The sequence below is a fragment of the Cloeon dipterum genome, chromosome 2 (assembly GCF_949628265.1).
Source record: "Cloeon dipterum chromosome 2, ieCloDipt1.1, whole genome shotgun sequence".
Classification (NCBI taxonomy): Eukaryota; Metazoa; Arthropoda; class Insecta; order Ephemeroptera; family Baetidae; genus Cloeon; species Cloeon dipterum.
Genome location: NC_088787.1, coordinates 21,024,927 through 21,046,735, shown reverse-complemented (window position 1 = coordinate 21,046,735; position 21,809 = coordinate 21,024,927). Strand labels below are relative to the sequence as shown.

Sequence of the window (21,809 nt, the reverse complement as noted above, 5' to 3'; positions counted from 1 at the left end):
ACGCAGCAAATAGAAATAATTCAGTCGTCGCAGTCGCTGTAATGCGTGCGGGAATTTTTTTAATATAAGCTATGGAGTTAAGTAAAAAAATGCTAGAGCCTGCTCTGTTAAATCTTTGAAGTGAGAATGCATGACGGTGGGAAAGAGCAAAAACTGCAGAAAATTCCAGTCGATAATTTTTATCACCGTTCATCTCTTTGCTCTACGGTTATTAAGTGTTATTAAAGTTACAGTAAATCGCTCAAAATTGTTTAACCACAAACCCAAAAATTAAAAAAACGACAGCAGAACTTTTTCACATTACTGCTGGCTACAAAATCCGATAAGATCTCTATTTGTCAAAACCACTTCCACAAATGCACTTATATTTCGATCATCTACGAATTTTAATACTTACTACCCCTCTGCTTACTACCGAGAAGAAAAATCGTATTTCTAAATTATTATTCAATAAAAGAATCAATTTGACCCAATAAATCAACATCGCGGGAATTACAGCACTCAATTTCGATTAAATCAGACGCAGTGGCGTCCGTTCGATCTCGATCGCGCAACAGGAATTAGCGTCGAGCGAATTCCGCCTTGGATATCCGCCGTGCGGCGGGCGCCGTTCGCAGGAATTCGCTCTGGCGGGAATTCGCCGCGGGTGAATTTTTTGCCGCGGCGGCGGTGGCGGAGGATGAACCGAGCGACCGCATTTCTGCCTCGGTGCATCAGCGGCCGAACCGACGACATTCCAGCCGGCGAAAGCATTCGAGAGAGGACGCTAAAGGTGCGCCGCGACCGCGAGTCGATGCAAATATATTTTTGCCGGCGTGCGTAGTCGAGCGAGCAAATCTGTTTCTACGAGTGGAAAAAATGACCGGCAGGACAAAAACGCGATGATGCGGTGCATCAAAAAGGGATTTACGCCTGCCAAATCGCGATTCATAAGCGTCGATTTCCTTCTTCTCCCCCACATCTTTTTATTCCTTTTTGCTGCAATTTATCAAAGCGGACTTATTGGAATTTAATGCTTTGCGTTTGGAGAGGTTTCCGTTTTGTGAAATTCGCATTTCAAGAAGAACGCATCAGAGGAAACTGTAAAAACCAATTTATTTTTTCTGATTCAATCATAGAATTCTGCGTCATTGGCGAAATCAATTCTTTTTAAACTCAAGAGAAAATTTGTAAAGATATTAATTTTAGCCTTTACTTGAAAAACCATCTTAAAATTAGGACAAAGCTAAAAATTTCCCAGATAGCCGTTAAAATTTTTGAGAAAATTGGCTAATTTGCATGCTAATGCTTATCAAGCGGTGAGCATACTGTCTCCCTACTGTAACACTACGATTTATTTCACCAGAAGGGATATTACTTGTCTCGTCGTTTTGTAGATCGTGACGAATAGAATAGAAATCGTGCAAAAAATAATTAACATACCGTTTAATTTTTTAAGAATTTTATTAAAATCTCAAATTGAACTGTTTTCATTACTATGTACACACAGTAGGGATAAACTGTTGCTTATTTAACCGCACAAACAATTAACTTAATGAACTACTTATTGCTAGTCAACAGTGCAAATTTTTATTAATTTTTGGACTGTAAAGCTCTGCTTTAAATATAAAAAGCTGAAATTGTCAGTTCTGCATACAATATCAACCAACGTTCTAGAAATTAAATTAAAACCAAATTTTAGAGCGAGTTAACATGAAAATTAACACTGTTATATGAGGAAAGTGAAACGTTAGATAAACAAACAAAGAGGAAATAAATTAAACTGACTGACCTGACTGTTTAAATTTCAAAGGGAAGCAATGCAAAAAAACCGGTGGTCCGTACTATATTTGTCAAATTGACGCAGCAAGTGTGTTGTCTCGCGAAATTTACACTGATTGCGAGTCGCGATTAATTAAGGAGAAGGCTCAAAATAAATAAGCGGCGGCGTCGGAAATGCCGCGCAGTCTGAAAACGACTTCTTTTTTCGGGCACGCGGTCGCCGGCCGGTGCACGTAGTCGCAGTCACGAGCGGCCGGTAGCTTTTGCTCTTTATTGTCGCCGCGTGGATTATTCGGCGTCTAAACTTAGATGCCAACTGACTCATCAACGCGTTGATGGCCACTACAAGACTCGACGCGTGCGACTTAGAAGCAAAGCCCGCTTTGTTCCATCCCTTTGATGACCAATTTTCACTTTTCCTATGCACGCGCCGCGGTCAATGAATAATCCTAAGACAGCTGTCGTGAATATTTCTCCGCCGAACACGAGAAATTGCCGTCAAAGCGTCGCGGGTAATCTGATTTGCCGCCATCTTGCCAGCTTTGAAAAGTGGAATCGGCTTTAATTAAGTTCAAAGAGACGAGAGTTGAATATGCATGCGACGAATTTCCAACCAGCGCAGGAGGAACAGAGAAAGTTTCCCGCTTTTCCTCTGATTGTGAATTTACCTTTTGTTTTTACTCGATCTTTTTTGGAAATCAGGAAAGTTTTCAATTTTTAAGCAGCATAAGGGTAAATGAAGCTACTGAAGTTTTATTCAAAGTAAAAACATAATAGAGCTAAATTAAATTAAACACAGCCAAGCAGTGTTTTTTTCATCTAGTGATGTCACTCTTGACGTTGTTTACTTTTATCTCGGCAATGCGCAATCCGATTTCCTACGCGTGTTTTGATTCAGATTTTTGCGGCTTCTGAGAAGCTTTTATTATTACTCTTCGCCATCCGCGTTCTTTTCAATTGTGAAAATGGTGCTGAAAAGTCTTCCTTTGAGTCGCTAAAGCGCCAATCCCACTGAACAACAAAAGCAGTACGACGTTTAGTTTTTTCCTCATTGTTGGCATTTTTCAGCAGCATGTCGTATACGAGCATTGTATGCACAAAGCAGCAACATTTTGCCGCCGTCGGCAATCACGGGACTCTCGCCCTGTTTTTCATCACTCGGCACAAAAAGCGGGGAATATTAAAAAAAGCAACTTCACCTGACGCGCAATTTGGGCCAGATTTCCTCTAATCTCGCTTTTTCCGTGCCCTGATGTGCACTTTATTTCTCTAAAATCCGAATAGCTGTCGGGTATAAATAGGCAACTTGTTATTTTATGCCGACGAGCGAGTAAAACTGGGATTTATTAAAATAAAACGGCACGCAACATCAGAGCGAAAACGCAATCGCCGTGCAAACAAATCAATAGAACTGTGAAGTCGCCACAAAAGGCTTTTGCATTTTCCCTCCTTTTTATTCGCTGTCATGACATCAAATAAAATGAAAAATGCGACTCTTCTTGTATGATTTGCATCTTCCGCTTTTGCAGATTGTGATTTTTCATTTCAAAGGAAACAATTTTTACTGGGATTTATTGATGATCATTTTCATTCCCTTCTACAGAAAAATGTTTTCTTTTTTAATTTTTCATATATGTCTAAAATATGATTTTTAAACATAATTAAATTTGTGTCATCGTACAACAAAATTTATAAATATAATTGCAATTTTTAAACGGAATTTTTCAATCAAAACATGGCATTTTTGGCACCCTTTTTTTAGCAAAATATTAATGTTGTTGTATAAATTTCAAATCATTTGCAAAGTTAAAATTGGGCAAGTGTTTTTTTTTTGTGAAAAAGCAATTGATTAGTTTCGTGGTTATTTTTTTTTTATTTCCTTTCAACCAAAAATGGTTAAACTCAAAGGCTTTTGCTATAAATTATGCCCCGTATCGCTGTGCAAAGAAAACAGTTTTTTTTAGCAAGCTGAGCAGCAATACCATTTCTCATTGAAGAGGATAGTTATGCATAGTCACATTGAAATTTTGGCTGTTCCGATTTAATGAAGGAATTAATAATTTAGTAATCACGGAAGAGCACAATAGACATTTATATTGAAGAATGATGTTTACGTTCACAATTTGATATTGACACGGATTCACATTAAGTTACAGTATTTTTATCACAGTTCTAAAAATGGTAAAATGCAATAGGCATAATCACAGTTGATACAAATACATCCGTTCGTCACAACTGTTCGTTTTTACAAATTAAAAAGTGGAAGCCATGACAGGCGTGTCGTGTGAACACATGTCTGTTTGTGAAAAAGCCGATTTCAATTTCTGGTCAACCAATGCATGGGTGACAAAAAATTCAGAGCATTAATTAGCAAGGAGCACGCAGTGCAAACGCACACACTTTATTGGCTTTCTATTAGCCGCGCCGCAACTGGAGACACGCACCTGCCGAGCGTGTTGCATATGTCGTCCCCTGGATGCGGCCCCATTTGGCTCCAAAATCGCCTCAATCGGTGAAGGAGAGCGGCAATCATTTTGGCGAGTTTACTGCGAAAAGCTTTTAAGCGGAAGGGAATAAATCTTGGCGGGCGCGAAGAGGCAGCCGGGCCCGAAATTTACGTCAGCAGGGGATGCGGCTGCTATCATTGGCTAATGAGGAAAAATTGGCGCGCAAAATGCATGCGGAGCTCTCACAAGTTTCAAAATCGATACCCCGAGTGTTATGTAATTAAGTCAAAACTTTGATATCGCGTTCTGAAATGGCTTCGCTGACTTGATCAAGCGGGCTCATACCGATCATAGGAATTATTCCAGAATGAGTCCAGCTTTGGAAGATAGTGCGTAAAAGACTTCGAATAAATCACTAGGAAGATTTTTTTCTTGTAACGAAAATAATGCGCGCTTTTAACAAAGACTGGAATAATCATTCGAATTATTTTGCACTGTTGTCACAATCAAAAAAGTTTTTTTTTTCATTTTTATTACTTCGGTTGGGTATGAGTTGCTAAAGAATTGTAAATGAATGGTGTTTCCAGCATTTGTGGAGGGACAAAAAATGACAATATACGAATGATTTTGGGTTTCTATGGAAATTTGTGCTTCAGAAGGCGAGACCTGAAAACCGCTTGGTGTACTCACAACAAAAGGGAAGGACCCCGCTCTTAAACCGGTACATATCAATGTAAAAGAGATTCTTCAACTAAAATTTAAAATTTCTTAAATTTTAAAATCACAATTTCTTAAATTTTAAAATACTTTTAATTTTATTTAAAAACGGTTGGGTTTTTATATAAAACCAATTTATGTTGTTGGAATTTAACCATTTTGGCCGTTTAAAGTTGTAAATGAGAGTCACTTGAAAATTGGGACTCTATATATTATTATAATTTTCTCGTTTTAAAAAATTTGTCGGTTTTGTAATCGGAAACAGATGATTAAGCCAAGATTGACCATTTTTTTTAAAAGCAATCCTCCCTGACAAACAATTTTAATTTCGTTAAAAGTATTACAAATACGAAAATTACACCAGAATTATAAATTTTACCTCTCGTTGGAAGCTAAAACGATTTTTTAATTATTGCGACCTCCTATAGAAATGAGATATAATTGGCAAGAACGTTGTCAAGAATGAATGTTATTAGGCTCAAAATTCTAATTCCTTAACATTTATTAAATCTGGATCAGCTAGACGGTGTTGGGCGTTGTGTTGACGACATCAAGAAAGTTCTCGAAAGAGCTGAAACTTATAGAGGATGATTGACTGACTGACTGGGGCGGCAGCAAAGCAAATCTGCGGAGCGGCAATAATTGGCAACGAACTTGGTCGGTGCAAAAAATTGGCGCGCAAAAAGAAAGAAATTAGGCCGAGTCTGAGGACTTGAAGAGCAGAGCAGAGAGAAATTGATTAAGCGCGGCGCGCGCGGTCGGCAGAGAGAGAAAGAAAGTGAAAGTGGTGGCTGGCTGGCCGCGTGACGTCACCGTGCTGGCGTGGGTGCCTCGTAGGCGGGGGCGGGCGGGGGATTGATGGTGTTTGGGTGCTGCAGTCGGGCGGCTGGCGACGCGTGCGCAGCGCGGCTGGAGCGCGGCGGCGGCGGCTGCCGAGCATTGATCCCAGCCAGCCAGCAGTCTGAGGCAACTGCGTCGTAGCCGAGAGGGCCGAGCAACGCCATAAATGGCCTCACAAAAGCACCAGTGTGTGTGTCTGCATGCATGCAACTCGCGCTGCTCGCCTGCTTGGCAAAGGTTGCGAATCCGCCGCACTCGGCGTGCATCGATTTTTCATTAAATCGCCCGTTCGCCCACCCACCCGCCCGCTCCGCCGCCAAACTCTTTCGCCAGCCAGCCCGCGCGTGAATTGGTGCGCGAAATTTCGGCCAGGCACGTGACGCGCGGCTGCCCGCAGACGCGTCAACCGAACGTCACATTTGCTCCCGTGGCGAATTAGCACGGAGCTCTCGTAATTTGCGAAAAGCCGACCGTGTCATAAAATGGAACTCGCTCATTCCGCCCCAGACAGTGATGAGACGTGTGCACCAAATTTTAGTGCGTCGCAAGTCGCAAAAAGAATTAATCTACACCAAATGAACAAGTAAAATTGTGTTTTCAAATGTTTGAAAGTTAGGTCCTATCAAAGAATGAATTATGTCAAATTATGGAAGTTGTAGTTAAAAGACGAAAATGTCGATCTTTGGATGGAATATTCTAGATCCTAGGACTTTTTAATTGGGTCAGACCAAGACTTAGTCTTGTCGTCGGTCTGTGCTTTTATTGGCAGAGCAGAAGGCACTGCCCAAATTATCTTTTCAGGTTCATTTGCTTATCTTCAGCAAAATTTAGAGACACATGAGAGTTGCCGAATTTCTTCATATCTATGCATTTTAACCAAGTTGCCGTAATAAGGGTTGAAATTAAGAAGTAAACTACGTTTTTTCAAAACGGCGTATCAGTACGAAACAATCTCGATGCCAACGCCATCTTCAGAGGGAGGACAAATAGGACAAAATATAGGTGACTGACATCTTTTCTCCTCCTCCTCCTCCTCTACGTCACATGATGGTGCATGTTTTTCTTTGTTGCTCTTAACACTAAATTATCTGGTATGAATGTTTAAATTCCTTAATTTTTTAGTTCTTTTCCTTATTTACAAAACTAAATTTGCTCAGAAATTTGAAATTGATCAATTTTTTTTAGTTTTTGTAAATTATCCAACTAACCATGGTAAATTGTGGAGCCACTTTTGCTTTGATCTCCTTGGTGAGTAAAGCCTAATGAAATCAGCAACTCATGAATGTTTATCATTTTTCTAAGTGCAAGTGATAATTATGTATTTTAAATCGCTCTTTTCCATTATGAACGTCCTTCAGATAGCATAAAAGCCTCCCTAATTGTAATTTGACCCTACTTAAACCAGAAAGCACACCGCACTCTAGAGGAGGTTTTGATATTGTTCATTAATCCAATAATCGATAGGGTCAAAGAGCGAGATTTTGTGGCTCTTCAAGAGGAACTTCAGTAAATAAATAGCCAAATTTGTGTAATTAAAACCGTGAAAAGCTTTAAGGGTGTCCATATATAAAGGGATGTGTTTATGTGAAAGCAATGATGCCAACCTTTTTGTTTTTGGCTTTGCGTATTATCAAAAGGAGTTTTTTTTAAGGAACTGAAATCCAAAGAGACTGAATTTTGTCTTTCTCATCAGGCTCATCACAATCTATTCATTGGTGTGCGTCTGATGGGAAAATTACCTATTTCCGTGAAGTTCATCGCGAACTTCATCAGGTTTGCCCACCCATTGAAAAACCTCCAAAGCAAATAGTTGATTTTCTCGGAAATTTACAACTCTCGCCTAAATTTTAGAGTAGGTTCAAGTTAATTTCATACATTTTTCATGAATTTTGAGATAAAATTGACTCCATACTTTTTTTGCCAACGCAAAATTCCCGGCAATGTCACTCTTTTTTGCGTCACTCTCAATGAGTCACACGCAGTGCGGCGCCACAAATAATTGATCTCGCGGCTAACATCCTTTTCGGCGCGCAGACAAAAAGTCTGGCAAACTTTTTTGTCGCGTTTGCCGTAATCGCGTTTGCTGCGCTTCTCGCCGATTGGTCGCGCCGTCTGAGTGAGCCGGCTAGGCGCATAACATTTTGCGTGTTGCCCAGCACCGACAACAAATAAACGAAGCAGGCATTTCCGCTCCACTTTTGCACCGCGCGACCCGCTTCCCGTGCGCGCTAAACAAATACATCTGCACGCGGCCGCGATGGTCGAGAGTGAAAACGAAAACGTGTGTGCAATGCTTACTTAACACGTTTCGCACGAAAGCGAAAAGCGGCCAGCTGCATTTTTCGCCGTATTGACGCACGCGCGGCCGAATTTCTGCAGCAGGTGTGACCCACTTTCCGGGCCTATAATTGCAATCAAACCGAGTCGGATGCACCTTGCCCTCAATTATTGTGTCCAATTTTCAACAATAAAACCGCCAACAACTGACACATCCACATAAATAATGTCCAATTTTCCTAGAAGTGGCTATAAATTGATTATCTCTCATGTTGATAAATACGTGTAGTTTAAAGATAACTCTTATCTCCACTTTTTATTGCAATAGATAAATTATAATGTATATTAATTCCTATTTTCAACTTTCAAGCAATCATATTTTATATCCTAGATTTTTAAAATATTTAGAAACTGTCAAAGATTGAACATCTTTTGTGGTAGGATCAAACGAAAGCGTAAAAATATTATTTGAAGCGTTTTGATGTAAATTTCTGCAAGATTAATGTTGTTTGTGCACTTTTATTCGCTAACTTTCTAAGTAGGCCATCGCTGATGTTAAAGACCATCTTTTAATAACGAAAGAAAAGATCAAAGGAGTGCCAATGAATTAAAAGCTTCCATGAAAATTGAAAACGGCGAACGGTACGTCATTGATCATTTCATTCTGACGCAAATTCGCGCGTGAAACGAGCCTCCCACGTAGAACAAACGCCCCATCAGAGTCAGAGTGCTATTTTGGTGCGATGTTAGCAATCTCTGCGGAGCGAGGAAAGTCTCATGAATGGGAATTTTTGAAAACCTGGAAAGCATACTCCAAACAAGGAAAAGACGCTTCCGAAACAAGTATTTTACGATAATTACTGCTCCCTCGATAAAGTAGTGAAATGCCCTTACAAGAGTAAATAAGGCTGTTGCGTCACGCACCCTTTGAATGAGAGACCGCACCGCAGCTTCCATTGTTTCGGCTTTCTGCTATATTGAAATGAATCTTGTTGTTCATTATACGCTGCCATTCATGCAAAGTGGAAATGGCGGTAACGCGAATGAATTTTTAAACTGCGCACTAGGATTTTCAAAATGGTGGTAAATGAAACCATTTGCATAATAAAGACTAAACAAACTATGTGCAATGCGAGTTGCAACTGAGGCGTCTCTATGAGACCGTCAACAAGAAACATCGACAAAGGTGATGTTTTGTGTGAAATTTGCCGCTTCTTCCCGCCAAAGGCGCCACCATATGAACTTGTGTCATCTTTACACATAATTTAACTAGCAGAACTACAATAGAAAGCCATAAATCCGTCTGAATTTATTAATATTTCCTTTATGATTTAGTTCGAGGAAGTGTAAATTTTAGGTGACTTTCGCTAGAACTTTTTTCCACTGTAGTTTTAGCTGCAGCAAGATTGACATTTTTTTCTTTGTTCTTGCGAGGAAAAAATGAAACTCATGATTTGAGCTCACCGGGTCACAATAATATACCGCCGAGCGGATAACATGGATCCTAGTCCTATATTACGGCCATCTTTTCGTCTTCCACACCGAGGCATTTGATTGAAACGCCAGACATTTGTCCCTAAAGCCGCTGAAATGGTGCGTTAACCAGCAATAATTGGTGCCTCCCAGCCTCTTAATCTATCGAATCACTAAATTAACCACCTTTTGCCATCTCTGACATTGGACAACCAGGAACAGATCCCCGAAATGGTCGAAGTCCTCCCATTGCTTTTTGACACTTCCAGGAATGCCTGAACAATGTGAGCCAACGAAGACATTCCCAACTGTCATTTCCTATGATTTTGTTCACTTTTTGGCCAGTTCTATCAGCCCTGAAATGAAAAGGGGACACGTGTGTGTATTATTTTGTAACGCGTGGCTAATGGACAGCAGAGTCTTTTAAGACGCTCGTCATATGCGGTCAAAATGTAGAGGCACCGGCTGTTATAGCTGACTGACGCAATTACCTCGTTCGCTTTCTATACATCGTGAACGGTAATAAAGGCCGTGTGAACTGAAAAGGAAATTGTTTTCTTTTCATCTGCGTGGTGAACGCGCGGCACTTCCTTTCGCTCCGCCGACCTGCATCAAACCCTTGAGCACGTGCCTTCTGCCGGACAGGTGATTTCTGCAGATTATCTATTTTCAATCACCGGTCTTTTCTTCCCGCGAGTGCATGAAGGGGAAAAGAAGGAAAAGCACATTAGTAACGATAAAAACCGGCGGCGTTTTTCGTCCGCTTTTGCAGATGTTGACCTACTTTGTTGGTGTTGCTGCTTGCTGCGCAAAAATGCAAATTACGTCGTAGTGGGAATCGTCAATCAAGCTGCTGTCACTCCGCAGTTTTTCGCCTTTTCGGACGCAATGCAGCAAACACGTGTCAACAAATTCGAATGTAAAGCGACAGTAACAATAATTAAATTGAGCCAAATTAAATAAACTCCTCACAAAGAACAAAATGAAATGAGCAATTCCAGAAAAAAGGAGCCTCTTTTGAGAACATCAAAAGGGACTTTGATTCTTTAAAATTAAGTTAGCAATCTTTTTATCAAGTTTCAAATATTAACGACTCGCATTGGTTCTTGGAAATCTTCTAAGTATATTCTTTGTGTGTTTATACATACTCGCAATTGATATATTCTGCGTCAGGAATTGTGTTCTGGGATCGATTTAGAAATAGAATACACGTGCCTAGTGCGCTTCTGTTATTTATTCAAGTGTAGCTCGCACAGCATCTTGTATGTCATTTGCATTTGCGATAATTTGAAGGGTACCCTCTTGTGATTTCCCCATCGCCAACCGTGAAACAAAAGACGCGATTTCGATCAAGTGCAACAGACGCAGAAAATAAACAATCAGGCGCACACACGTTTGTGCAAACGGGTGCGGCAAGTATTTCATTTCCCCTGCTCCGTTGGCTCGTAAATTCTGCAGCACGTCAGCGTGGGTACGCGCGCGCCGAGTAAGCACACGATGTGTGTGACGGCAAATATTTTATTATAATTCTGCGCGTCAGCCTTATTCGTCCCGCGGGGGCTGTTTCGATAAAGACTTTGTGCATCAAACGGTGTGCTCGTCGGCCAATTAGAGCTTTGCTTGACAGCTGCTCTCTCTCGCTACGCCTTTTCGCGTATTATCTCACCCGTCGCCGCGGAGAGGACCTGAACGGATAGCGCTATCGCCCGAATTCGAATTGCGGGCCGTATAAACTCGAGAGCAGCATCAAAACTCGCCTGGGGACGCGCGGGCTCGTCGTATTAATCCTCCCTCGCACCCGTCAAATTCGCCGCGCTGATAAAATATGCTCCTGTTGCGGAAATTTATTCGTCTCCCTTTCCCGATGCCGCCACCGCCTTCGCCGCACAGGTGGAATTCCGAGTGTGCTGAAAGCATGAATACGCTTTGGCTGCTTTGTAGGGGTGGATCCGCCTTTTCAATTCGATTCAAGTGGTCTTTTGTTGAGCGGTACACACTTACCCCTGAAAAATGGAAATAATCATGCCTGATCAATTGGAGAATTCAACCTTCTTATAGCAAGTTCCTAAATCAGTTAAATTAATTTCAATTTGATTTTCCAAACAATGGAGATGTCCTGAGACGTATCTATTTGAACATTTTGAAATAATTTTGATCCTATATATTGACGACGTCCGTGGATTTATAATACAACGTTTCTTGAAAAACACAATAAATAAGAATCTGACTAGTTCAGATAAAAAGATGCAGTTTGCAAAATTAGCAGAGACACTTTTGCCAAAGATTTGCTTTCTATATATTTCCATTTTTGTAGAATGAGTGAAGCTCAGATTTTTTAAGTCCAGAGATCGACCCAGGTTTCTGTAACACCGCTGCTATTGTTTCTACGAAACTGACGTGAGCAACAGCTACTCAATTCCATGCTATAACGAAATAAAACAGTATTAACATTGTAGGGATTCCCATTGAAAATAAATCCACAAAACCTAGGAAGAAGAAACCTTTGGCTTGCGGATAAAACTTGTTATTTTGTTTTGGATATGGAAACGTTCATACTCTGTTCTTTAATATATATTCCATACAATTCATGGAAATGGAAACATTTGGTTTTGTGCGAACCGCGCTGGCATTACTCGTTCGTGCTTCTGGCATTTTCAGCGCTAGTTAATTTTCCACGCGGCTGGGTTTTGATTAAGCAACAAAGTGCATCGTATGCATCCTCTGGCTTGGGTGGCTCGCTTGTGCCCAGCGTTTGAGTGACCAGGTGCAAGCGGCACGATGGATAAACCAACATTTGAATACGTAACTCGAGTTTAATAACCACTGCTTTACTGGCCCGAGGTGCTGGCGCAGATGCAACTTTAAACTGCTTCTCGCGCGGCGCACAACAATAGGAAAAAAGCAGTGTATCGTGGCTGATCGATAATTATGCACACGTATGCAAAGAGGGAGAAAGCGAGCTTCGATTTCGGCCCTTTTCCTCCCCCAGAACAAACCAACTCGGCTTCAACTGCTGCACTTTTTCACATGTGTTTGTATTTCAAATTGGTTTTCCAAGTTTCACGCTTGTTATGCATACATGCATGTGCTGACTGGTCGGTGAAACAAAGCAGGAAACCAGTTGGAAAAAAGGGAAATCGAATATCGTGCGAGCCGGATTTTTTTTTCAATCGTAGGAACGCCATATTTTTCAAGCTCGCGAGGTTTGATTTCATTTCGTCCAGCCGCACCGTGCTTTCAATTGCAAATAATGGTTATTCCGTCCTGACAACTCAATCGTAAATAAATACGAAAGGAAAGGGATGCAGAGTTCGTTGAATCCTAAAAAACGGGTTGGTTCAAGCGTTATCTTCCACTTTGTTGAAATACATGGACAGCGAGGGAAGCAGAGCTCGTTTTAAAAAAATACTGGAAATAGATGTTGATCTCGGCTACCAATAATTCAATATATTTCAGCGCAAGTCAGAAATATTAAGATAGCCAATTTAAAAAGCTCTAACTTAAAAAAATGTCTGATTATCGGGCTACACTTCGTCATTAAATCATATAACTATTCTCGTGTGATGCCAAGAAATTTTTGCTTTCCAGCAGCTGCTTCATTTGGGAAGAAATCTCGCCTTGAATCTAATAGTTTTTTTAGTGCACAAACGAGACTGCTTTCACTGCCAATTCTGTATCATTCCTTACAAAATTTATTTTAGAACCATTCAGGAAAACTCATCAAAAAGAAATTTTCAATAGCCATATCGGCAGCTCTTTTGACAATCTCCTGCAAGCCATCCATCAGCCTTTTGCATTCAAATTTTCGAGCGGCCAGTTTGGTTGCTTGGACAGAATTAAAGCGAGCCCACCGTGCCTCAGTTTCACTCGCTCCTCGTTTCAAAACAATCTGATTGAAAGCTTGAAAGGGCGCTCGGCTGTCGCTGTCGTCATTAGAAAAGAAACCGGACGAAATAGAGCATCATTTTTCACGATGCTCTATCATTTTCGGAAAGAGATGTAATTACATGGGACAGATCGTTTTGTTTGGCGCCGTGTTTCGTTAAAAGAGCCCTTGACTATAAAAAGATAAAAAAATGACATCAAACACTGCATGCTGGCATGGAATGAACAACACGCACTGTTTTTCATTCATTTTGAATTTCCAACTCATCATCTGCCGTGCTTGATGAAAAGCATTCAAGCACGTCAGTGTGGTTCGTTTTTTTATATTCTAAAGGGGACCAAATCTCATTTGAGAATTTTCCAGCTGGTTCTGTTTTTGAACGGTGTAGATAAGGAAATAAAGTTCTTTATTGCAACCTGAGTGCCAACGGCTCAAACGGCTGCTATACGATTTGAAGATTCGATGATTTGAAAGTTGTTGTCGCTCGCTTTATGCCAGATTTGTATATAGTTAAACTAATTTTTCATTGAAATCTAAAAAAAATTTAAGTTTCTTCTTCAAGAGTATAATTTAAGGAGCGCAGGAAAATGCAAAAGTGAGAGGAACTAAAAGAATTTGTCCAGATATTTTAATATATCAACTCTATCGGTAAAAAGTTGGTCAGTGATAAGACCGTTGACGTCATTAGTGGCGTCATAATTGCTTTCACTATCAAATTTTAAAATGTCCTATATTTTATGCTATCTGTTGGCAAAGGTGCTGACTCTCTCGTACTGATCAAACTATCTAGACATATGAACTTAAAAAAATTGTGAATTCATGCAAAAATGATGTCACCTTTTGAGCACACATTCAGGCACTGAGGACTGTTGTCCTTTATAATTAACACGCGAACACAATGCAAAATTCGATTTAAATGTTTGTTTTTCAATTCAAAATGGAAATTTAAGAATTTATATTTTTTTTCAATACAAATCTCAAAGTTTGGTTAAATAAAATGTTTGTTTCTTTTGAACCAATATTACCGGTTCGTCTATACATGATTACTTCTCCATTATTACACGCATCTAGCTTGTGTTTGTAAGGAAGATGCGCAAATATACTGTAGCAAAATGATGATGTGCGCCCGAGGAGAGTGCATGAACAAACGCAATAAATAAACAAGCGTCGAGGAGCACACGCCGAGAGCAAAAAAGACGAAAAAAGCCCTCTTTTGTGCCTGGCCAGACTGCCGCGGCGGCGGCGGGCAGTAAATTAATTCCACCTTGTTATCTTCCAATAACGCCGGGGCAACAATCATCTTTTTGCGTGCAATTTATTGCCTGGCACAAAAGAAAGAATAAGGCAGCCTCCAAGATACACAGCACAGATACATATATGTATTCAGAACGTGCGCGCACGTGCTACTCGCTCTATTTGCTCGGTAAATTCAAACAAAACGAGCCCCTCAGCTTTTGTACGCGCCGTAATTCATCGCGTGCATTTGCATAATTATTATTTGTTCGGCTCACGTCATGAATTTCGTCAAAGGCTCTCAGATTTTATCTAGAGACACACGGGCCGGGCCATTTCGCCAATATTATGCAAGGCCAAATGCGCGTGTCTGTCGGTTGAGGTTTGCATTTGTTTATTCTAAGTGCTCCTCGGGTGGTTGTTTCCATGCAAATGGCCGAGTGATTCGATTTTCCGGCGGCGCAGCCCGTCCAAGTTCATTACTAAATCGATCCAACTGATAGTTAACAACAGAGGCTGCAACTTCGAAGGGTGTCCCGCTCCAATTTCAGCCGTAAATTGCAAATTTTGAACTAGCAGTTACATTTGATTTGCAAGTTAAATTGGTATTTCAAGTTGTTGTTTACACATCAGTCGCTTGTCGTGGAATATTGCCTGTTATGTTTAACAAAGGAAAGAACTGTTCAATTCAACTTAATTTTAAATATGCGCCGTCTATAAAAAATCAAGGCTGATTATTCCATAACGTATATATGATAACAAATTTTCGAATGGGAATTGATGTCCGGTTTTTGTTTATATTCAAGAGTTGTTGTAACTCTGGCATGAAATCTGATATTAGTACGTAGAAGGGACGGAGAGTTGTAATCGGCACTGAGTGAGCTACACAATCAAAAACACCAGAATTTCTTTACGTGCCTTAATATCTATTGTGACATCTTTCTCCTTTTTAAAACCCGCTTTTCTCTTTTTTTCTGTAAAAGAATGAAAAGTAGCAGCTGAATATTTTCTTAAGCGATTTTTTCAGTGTAAGCGATGGTTCCGGTTTCCCAAGCTAGTCAAATGGATGTCCATTTATGTGTGTAATTTTTACTGACGGCTTTTTAAATGTTTCTCAAGGGGAATAAATTGTGTGAGGTGAAATCAATAGCCTATTTAAATAACTATACCAAGAACTAAAGGTGGTATTTTGAGGGATTCGCGTGCGAGTGGTGGAAAGTGAAGGCAACGGTGTCCTTGAGGGTCGAATTCATGCCGCAGTAGTCGATTGTCCTCTCTCATTTGCATGACAGACAGACGAAATTAATGCTGCAAATGCATCTGATAAGTGAGGCCACGAGCGGCAATTTGTCGCATGCGATTCGTCTTATTGAATTTTACGAGCTGATAACTCTCAGTCTCAGCTCTGGAATATTTGCTGCTTTCCGCCGCGAGGTCGATACATCTCGAATGGTGATGTAAAATATATACTCCGTGATTTGATTAGCCCGCTTCAGATTACAATAGTGAGCCAGCGGTCGAAATAAAAAGCACTCGTGACTCACTGTTTAATTTTCTACCTCGCTCGTGAAATCGGAAGGACGTTTTTGAAAGCACGCCGTGCTGCATAATAGCGCAATAACAAACGACGCCACGTGTGTTTCTCTCTCGATCCAGCCAGCGAAGCCGCAGAGGGTGAAAGAAAGCATGAGAAAAGCCCTGGCTTTTCTACTTTTTCTCTCTCTCCTCCTCGCGAGATATACGTTCAGGGGCAAGGACCTCGACGTGTCGGTTGTCACGCATGCAGATGGGGACACAGACTCTGCCTAGGTTGCGCGTGTTTTCCGGTTTTTCCCGGATGGAATTATGCACCGCGAATATATTTCCGTAAATTTCTTCTGGAATGGGACTCCTTTTGCAGAAAAGAAGCCGGAAAGTGCTCCATGGGCAGGAAGAAAAAGAGCTTCCTGCCAAAACTGTATTAAATATAAAACGGCTCCTTGTACCTCATAAAAATAAACAGCAGCTTTCTCGCACAGGATGCTGTCAATTTTTGTGCGAGCCATTCATTTTGTAATCAGTATACATACTTGCAAGAAATATACCTAAGTTCTAAGAGCAATTGGGAAATAGAGCGCTATTTTAGGAGACAGAACCTGGGGTGATCACTTTCGGAGTTGAAAGGAATGCCTCTTGTCTATAGGAAATGGATTCCATACGAAAATAAACATTCCGGACTACTCTCGAGTTGCATTGTTTGTCTGTGCTTACTTTGGAACTAGTCGCTCTCGGGCGTGCATCCTGGAGTCGGATCAGGTTTAATGAGATGCATAACCTTTAACTATGGGAAAACTGTCCACAATTCTGGTCGCACATTAGTTTCCATTTGCTCGGCGTATTGTGTTGCCTGCTGAATAATGAATAATGAACACAACATCTTGATTAGGGAAGAAACGGTGGGTTTATTTAGTTGTTGCAGCTCGCTTTTATTATTTCCTGCTCACCCTCCGACTGTGTGTTTCTCCTCCAGGGGCTATTAATTTCGGAAGTGCACATGCACACAAATAATCACCGCGCTCTTGCTGCATCTGTGTGTATATGTGCATCCGACGCGCTGCAGCGATAATAAATATAAAAAAGAAGAACCGGTCGGTCATTTGACAGCAGGCCGTGTGTGTAATTACCGCTTTTGGAAACTCTTTCTTTCCCTTTGTTCCTGGCCCCGAGGGATGCTCCGTCAAACACACACAAGGGGAGCGGGTGCCGAGGGTCGATGACCCCCGTGCCGACGCGGCCAAGGTGAGAAACAAAACGTTCACCTTGACGCCGGGCTTCTGAAAGCAACGAAAGCAACGCCGAATACGTCTATTTTCGTTCGGCGCTCCAAAAATTTTGTTCCTCTTCGTTAATAGGGTGCACGTGAGTCGAATAAATGAATTCCTCTCTTCTTGTTAGTTTCCACAACTTCTTCTCTCTTTCGCTCCGGGGAAAATTAATTTATATCTGGGAGGGAGTTCCCCCTGTGGACTGAATTCGCCAAAATGTCCAAAGTTTTCACAAACTTCGTGATGCAATTTTCTGAGAAAACACGAATTTCGTCTTTGACCAAGGATTTAGGTGAAAAAGAAATCTCTTCCGTCGTCACAGAGTGGCTTGTTCTTTGATGTTTCTTAGAGGGTCAGAAAAGGACACCTTTGGAACACAGGAAAAAATCCGAAAGTGCTGCTAACAAGATGCCTCCAAAAGATCAGAAAACATTCGCCCTACAATATCAAGACGCATGATGAGAACGTCTAAAAAATCCATAGACTCTGCAAAAAAATTACTGCGGATAGTACAACCCTTAACCCATTCTCGCTCTAAATATTCCTTTCATTCAGTCACAGTTGTCCAATAAAAAATTAGGCACGGTCAATTACGAGGAGAAAGGCGGTTTACACCTATTTAACTGGTCTTACTCGTCAGAACGAAACTGCTCTTAACGACTGTTGGAAATTTTTAAACGCGTCTCTTTGTCTGTAGAGCAGCGGAGAAAAAGTCGCGCGCGCGATTAATTAGGGATCATGAACAAGTCCCGGCGCAATTTAACGCGAAGAACCGCTTGGGACGCCGCCCGCCCGCAGCCGGCAAACGAGAAAAGTTTGAAAAAAGTAATGAAATTGTGGCGAAAAAATTGCCAGCCTGCTGCTTGATTGCCGAAATGCGCGCTGCTCTCTCTATCCTCAATTCAGACACGTGCCGACGCAGCCACCAGTTTGGGGTGACATTCCCTCTTTCAGAGCTGAAATTTTCAAAAGCCGCCTTTTCCCCTGCTGCTTGCTGGCGGCCTCATTTGAAATTAAAATTTCACGAGCGCAGAGACGTTTTGTTTTCCTTGCACTCGCCTTCTCGAAAAGTGACACGGGATTTCAATTAAGCGCGACGGACCCAAGAGTGAGAGATAGGAGCCGAGGGTGCCCTGCTCTCACCGGGTCGAAGATTTGCTCGAGCGTTCGGCTGAATTTCCAGACCAGTGATTATCTGGATGAGACTTTTAATCGACACACTCCGCCCCGCGAACGTCAACAATGATGGAAACTCGAAATCTGATTAATGCGAATAGAACTTCTGACACTCAGGGACGATCTCTGTTTGCCTCGGCTCCGTTGAAATCAGTCAGTTGTGCTCTTTTCGGGGAAATTTTATCCACTTGACATGGCAAAAAGTTATTATGGTTATTATTGATCATCAGACACCACTTGCTCCCCTCCTTCCCCCAAAGTTAGTAAATTATATCAAATTGATCATTTTTTGCATAAACAGGGGAAATTTAGGGGAAACGGGGGAAACCTACTATTCCTCTGCAGCTCGGGTCATAATATCAGAAAAATTGGAGCAAAAATTTATTCATCTTGAAAATCTCTTTACTGAAATACATGACAAACTGCAAGATGCTCATAAGCCGCAGGAAATTCGAAAAATAGAAATAGAGGTAATCCTTATTGATCAATTCAATGTAAAGTATACTTTATCATAAAATATTTTTTTATGCATTTTAGAACTAGAATGAGGCTCCTTGCTTTCAAATTTTAATTTTTAACCGTCTTTTGTAAATTTATTAAATAAAACTCTCCAATTTTTTTTTTATAAAATTTACCGAAAAATTAATTTGTGTACTCTTTAAAAACACATAATTTTGTTAATCAAAATATTTAACAGATCACAGAGATTTCCACAAAATTGCGATTGTTGTTTATGTTGAAAATTCCGAAAATTTCATGCACAAGGGGACTTGTGTGAAATGTTTGTGAACCTTGTATTGAAATAACAACCTAAACAATTTCCAATTAGAAATTATTGAAATTTATTGACATTGGAAATTTGTTTTCTCAAATCCAACATTAATTAAAATTGGCCCTTTTCTTTAGGGCAAACAAGTGTAGTCCATTAAAAGCGTGGAAAATTACAGCAAAATGCTTAGCAACAATGGTGCCTGCCTGTCAATTAATTAGGCACACACCGTGCTCAGCGCGGCTTGATTGCTCTTCTGCCTGTGTACACAAGCCGTGCGCCTTTCGTCACAACACGACGGTTTGCAATTCTCATGAGCCTCGGCTGCCGGCAAAATAATTTAATTAGCGCTCGCCGATCAAAGCCAAACCTGCAGTCGAGTGCAATAATTACATTTAAATTTCAGCCGGCGGCAAAATCGATGCCGCGACTGCTGAAAGTGGAAAATCAAAAGCACTGCTCTGATCGAATCGCAGAGCAATCGGCCGTGAATTTCCCCCACGCCCGGCTGCTCACAAAAGTAATGATTTATTTTCCGCGAGTGGCGTGGTTAGGCTTTTTGCCGTGCACACGCGTCGCCCGGCGCTGCCTAAGGCGAAGGGGCATTTTCCTGCTGCGCAATTTCCATTCAGCCTGTTTTCATTCAGCTTGCCTGCTCGGCCCGCGCGCTCGAATTTCGGAAGGAGGGGAACTGCTCGCTAAATAAAAAATAAACCCAAGTTTTAATGAAATGCAAATTAGGCGCCGTTTCACAAGTTTCTGTCTATCCTATTGAGAACGGGCATCTTTCACACACTCGGTCGAAAACTTTTCTCTCTCGCTCGCAACTTCTCTTCCGCGGCAACGCTTCCGTGATTTTTTTCTCATTCAAAGCTAAGGTGTGGTCTGTTTCTGCAGAGTTTGTCTTTTGAAAGTATTTTTTCTTAAAGTGACAAGTTGGGAAAGATTTAACTTAAAATCTCTACTGCAGTGATATTTTTTGGTTAAATAACCCCTCAAGTGCACGATGGTTGAGAAAGCAATTAAATTAATTGATTGAACAAAACGACTACCGGACATTTTTTTGAATTATTAAAAAATTAAAAGATTTAGTGCTAAAATTCTTGACTTCTATACACTTCAGGTGGCTTGAATAGTTAATATTTTTATTTAAATTTTTTTATATTTTAAGACTCATCGTTTACAAATGATAAAATAGTTTTAGGACCTTAATCATCTTAATTATTATTTAACAATAATTAAAGCGATTTGGGGTGAAATTTATTTTGAAGCGAAAATCACAATAAATTAAACGGGAAACTTTTAATAGCGTGATTTTATTCTGAGAAAATGAGGAAAGCGTTTTAATTTTTTAAATTAAGTTTCAAATAATAGACACGTGTGCTGGCGGGCCAATTTCCATTCCCTTTTGCTATAGTAAATTGTGGAATTCTATCTTGAATGCAAATACGCTCATCGACTTGTATATTTGCCGTGCTGATTATTTGCCTGCCGTGGCTGTTGCTGCTGCTAAATAATGCAAACAGGCTGCTGCGGCGGCGACGACGACGGTGACATCAAAGCAAGCGAGTCCCAAAAGTCACTTATTAGCGGGCGGAATGCCCGTGCCCGCACCCCCGCCCTGGGAACAGAAGATTCGTTGTTCCAATATTTTTTGGTCATTTTACCAGATGCATCCATCCAGGCCACACGCACTAATTGGCTTCTCCTGCGTCTTGTTTTCGATTCCAGGTGCTGCTGGTGCGGTGTGAGTGAACTTGCTGGCGAGAGGGGAAGCGGCGGAGGGAGAGGGGCAGCCCCAGCCAGCCGAGGAGGACGGCAGCGGCGGCGGCGGCAGTTTCAGTTGTTGTGTCGTGCTGGAAGGCTCGTCGGCAGCTTGTGCGCGCGAGTGTTTCGTCCCAAAGAGAAAGAAAAATTATTACTAATACTACGTCGTGCTGATATTGTTGTTGTTGCTGTTGTGCTCAGAAGAAGATTGTACGGCGGCGCGGAGATGCTAAGCGGTGGCAGTTGACCATGTGCACGGCCCCTAGGCTCCCGAATCGCAAGGCATGACCGGTCGACCCATGGCCGACGACGACGAAGAGCACGGCCGGCCCCCTGGCCGCCCCCAGCCGGCCCCCACAGTGCTCGCGGCTGCCGTGTTGCTCCTACTCGTGGGGCACGCCGCGGCCCAGCTCACCCCCAACGCCGACATCGCGCCCACCAGGAACCAAGGCAGTGAGTATCCTTTTTCTTTTTTCTTCTCGTCTTGTTTACTTCCGTCCGCGCAGCGTTCCAGTTTCAGAGCAGATGATAAAAGTCGGGGTGTCGAAATGTGTGGCACACTATTTTTGATTTCTATTTTTTTATTTAATGAATTTTTACTTTAAATCATGGTAAAATTGGCACCACACGGTAAGTGGTAACTTAAAATAACTTAAATT

At 41.3% G+C, this 21,809-nt stretch overlaps 1 protein-coding gene across 1 annotated transcript in view; it reads left to right on the top strand.

Annotated features, from left to right (window-relative positions):
• Positions 1–21,809, top strand: part of LOC135937142 (insulin-like peptide receptor) — a 110,728-nt gene that overhangs the window by 18,482 nt on the left and 70,437 nt on the right. Inside the window, exon 2 of the mRNA XM_065480229.1 lies at positions 21,115–21,603. Coding sequence (XP_065336301.1) covers positions 21,435–21,603 — 169 coding nt within the window. The 5' untranslated portion in view covers positions 21,115–21,434. The remainder of the gene's footprint in view (positions 1–21,114; positions 21,604–21,809) is intronic.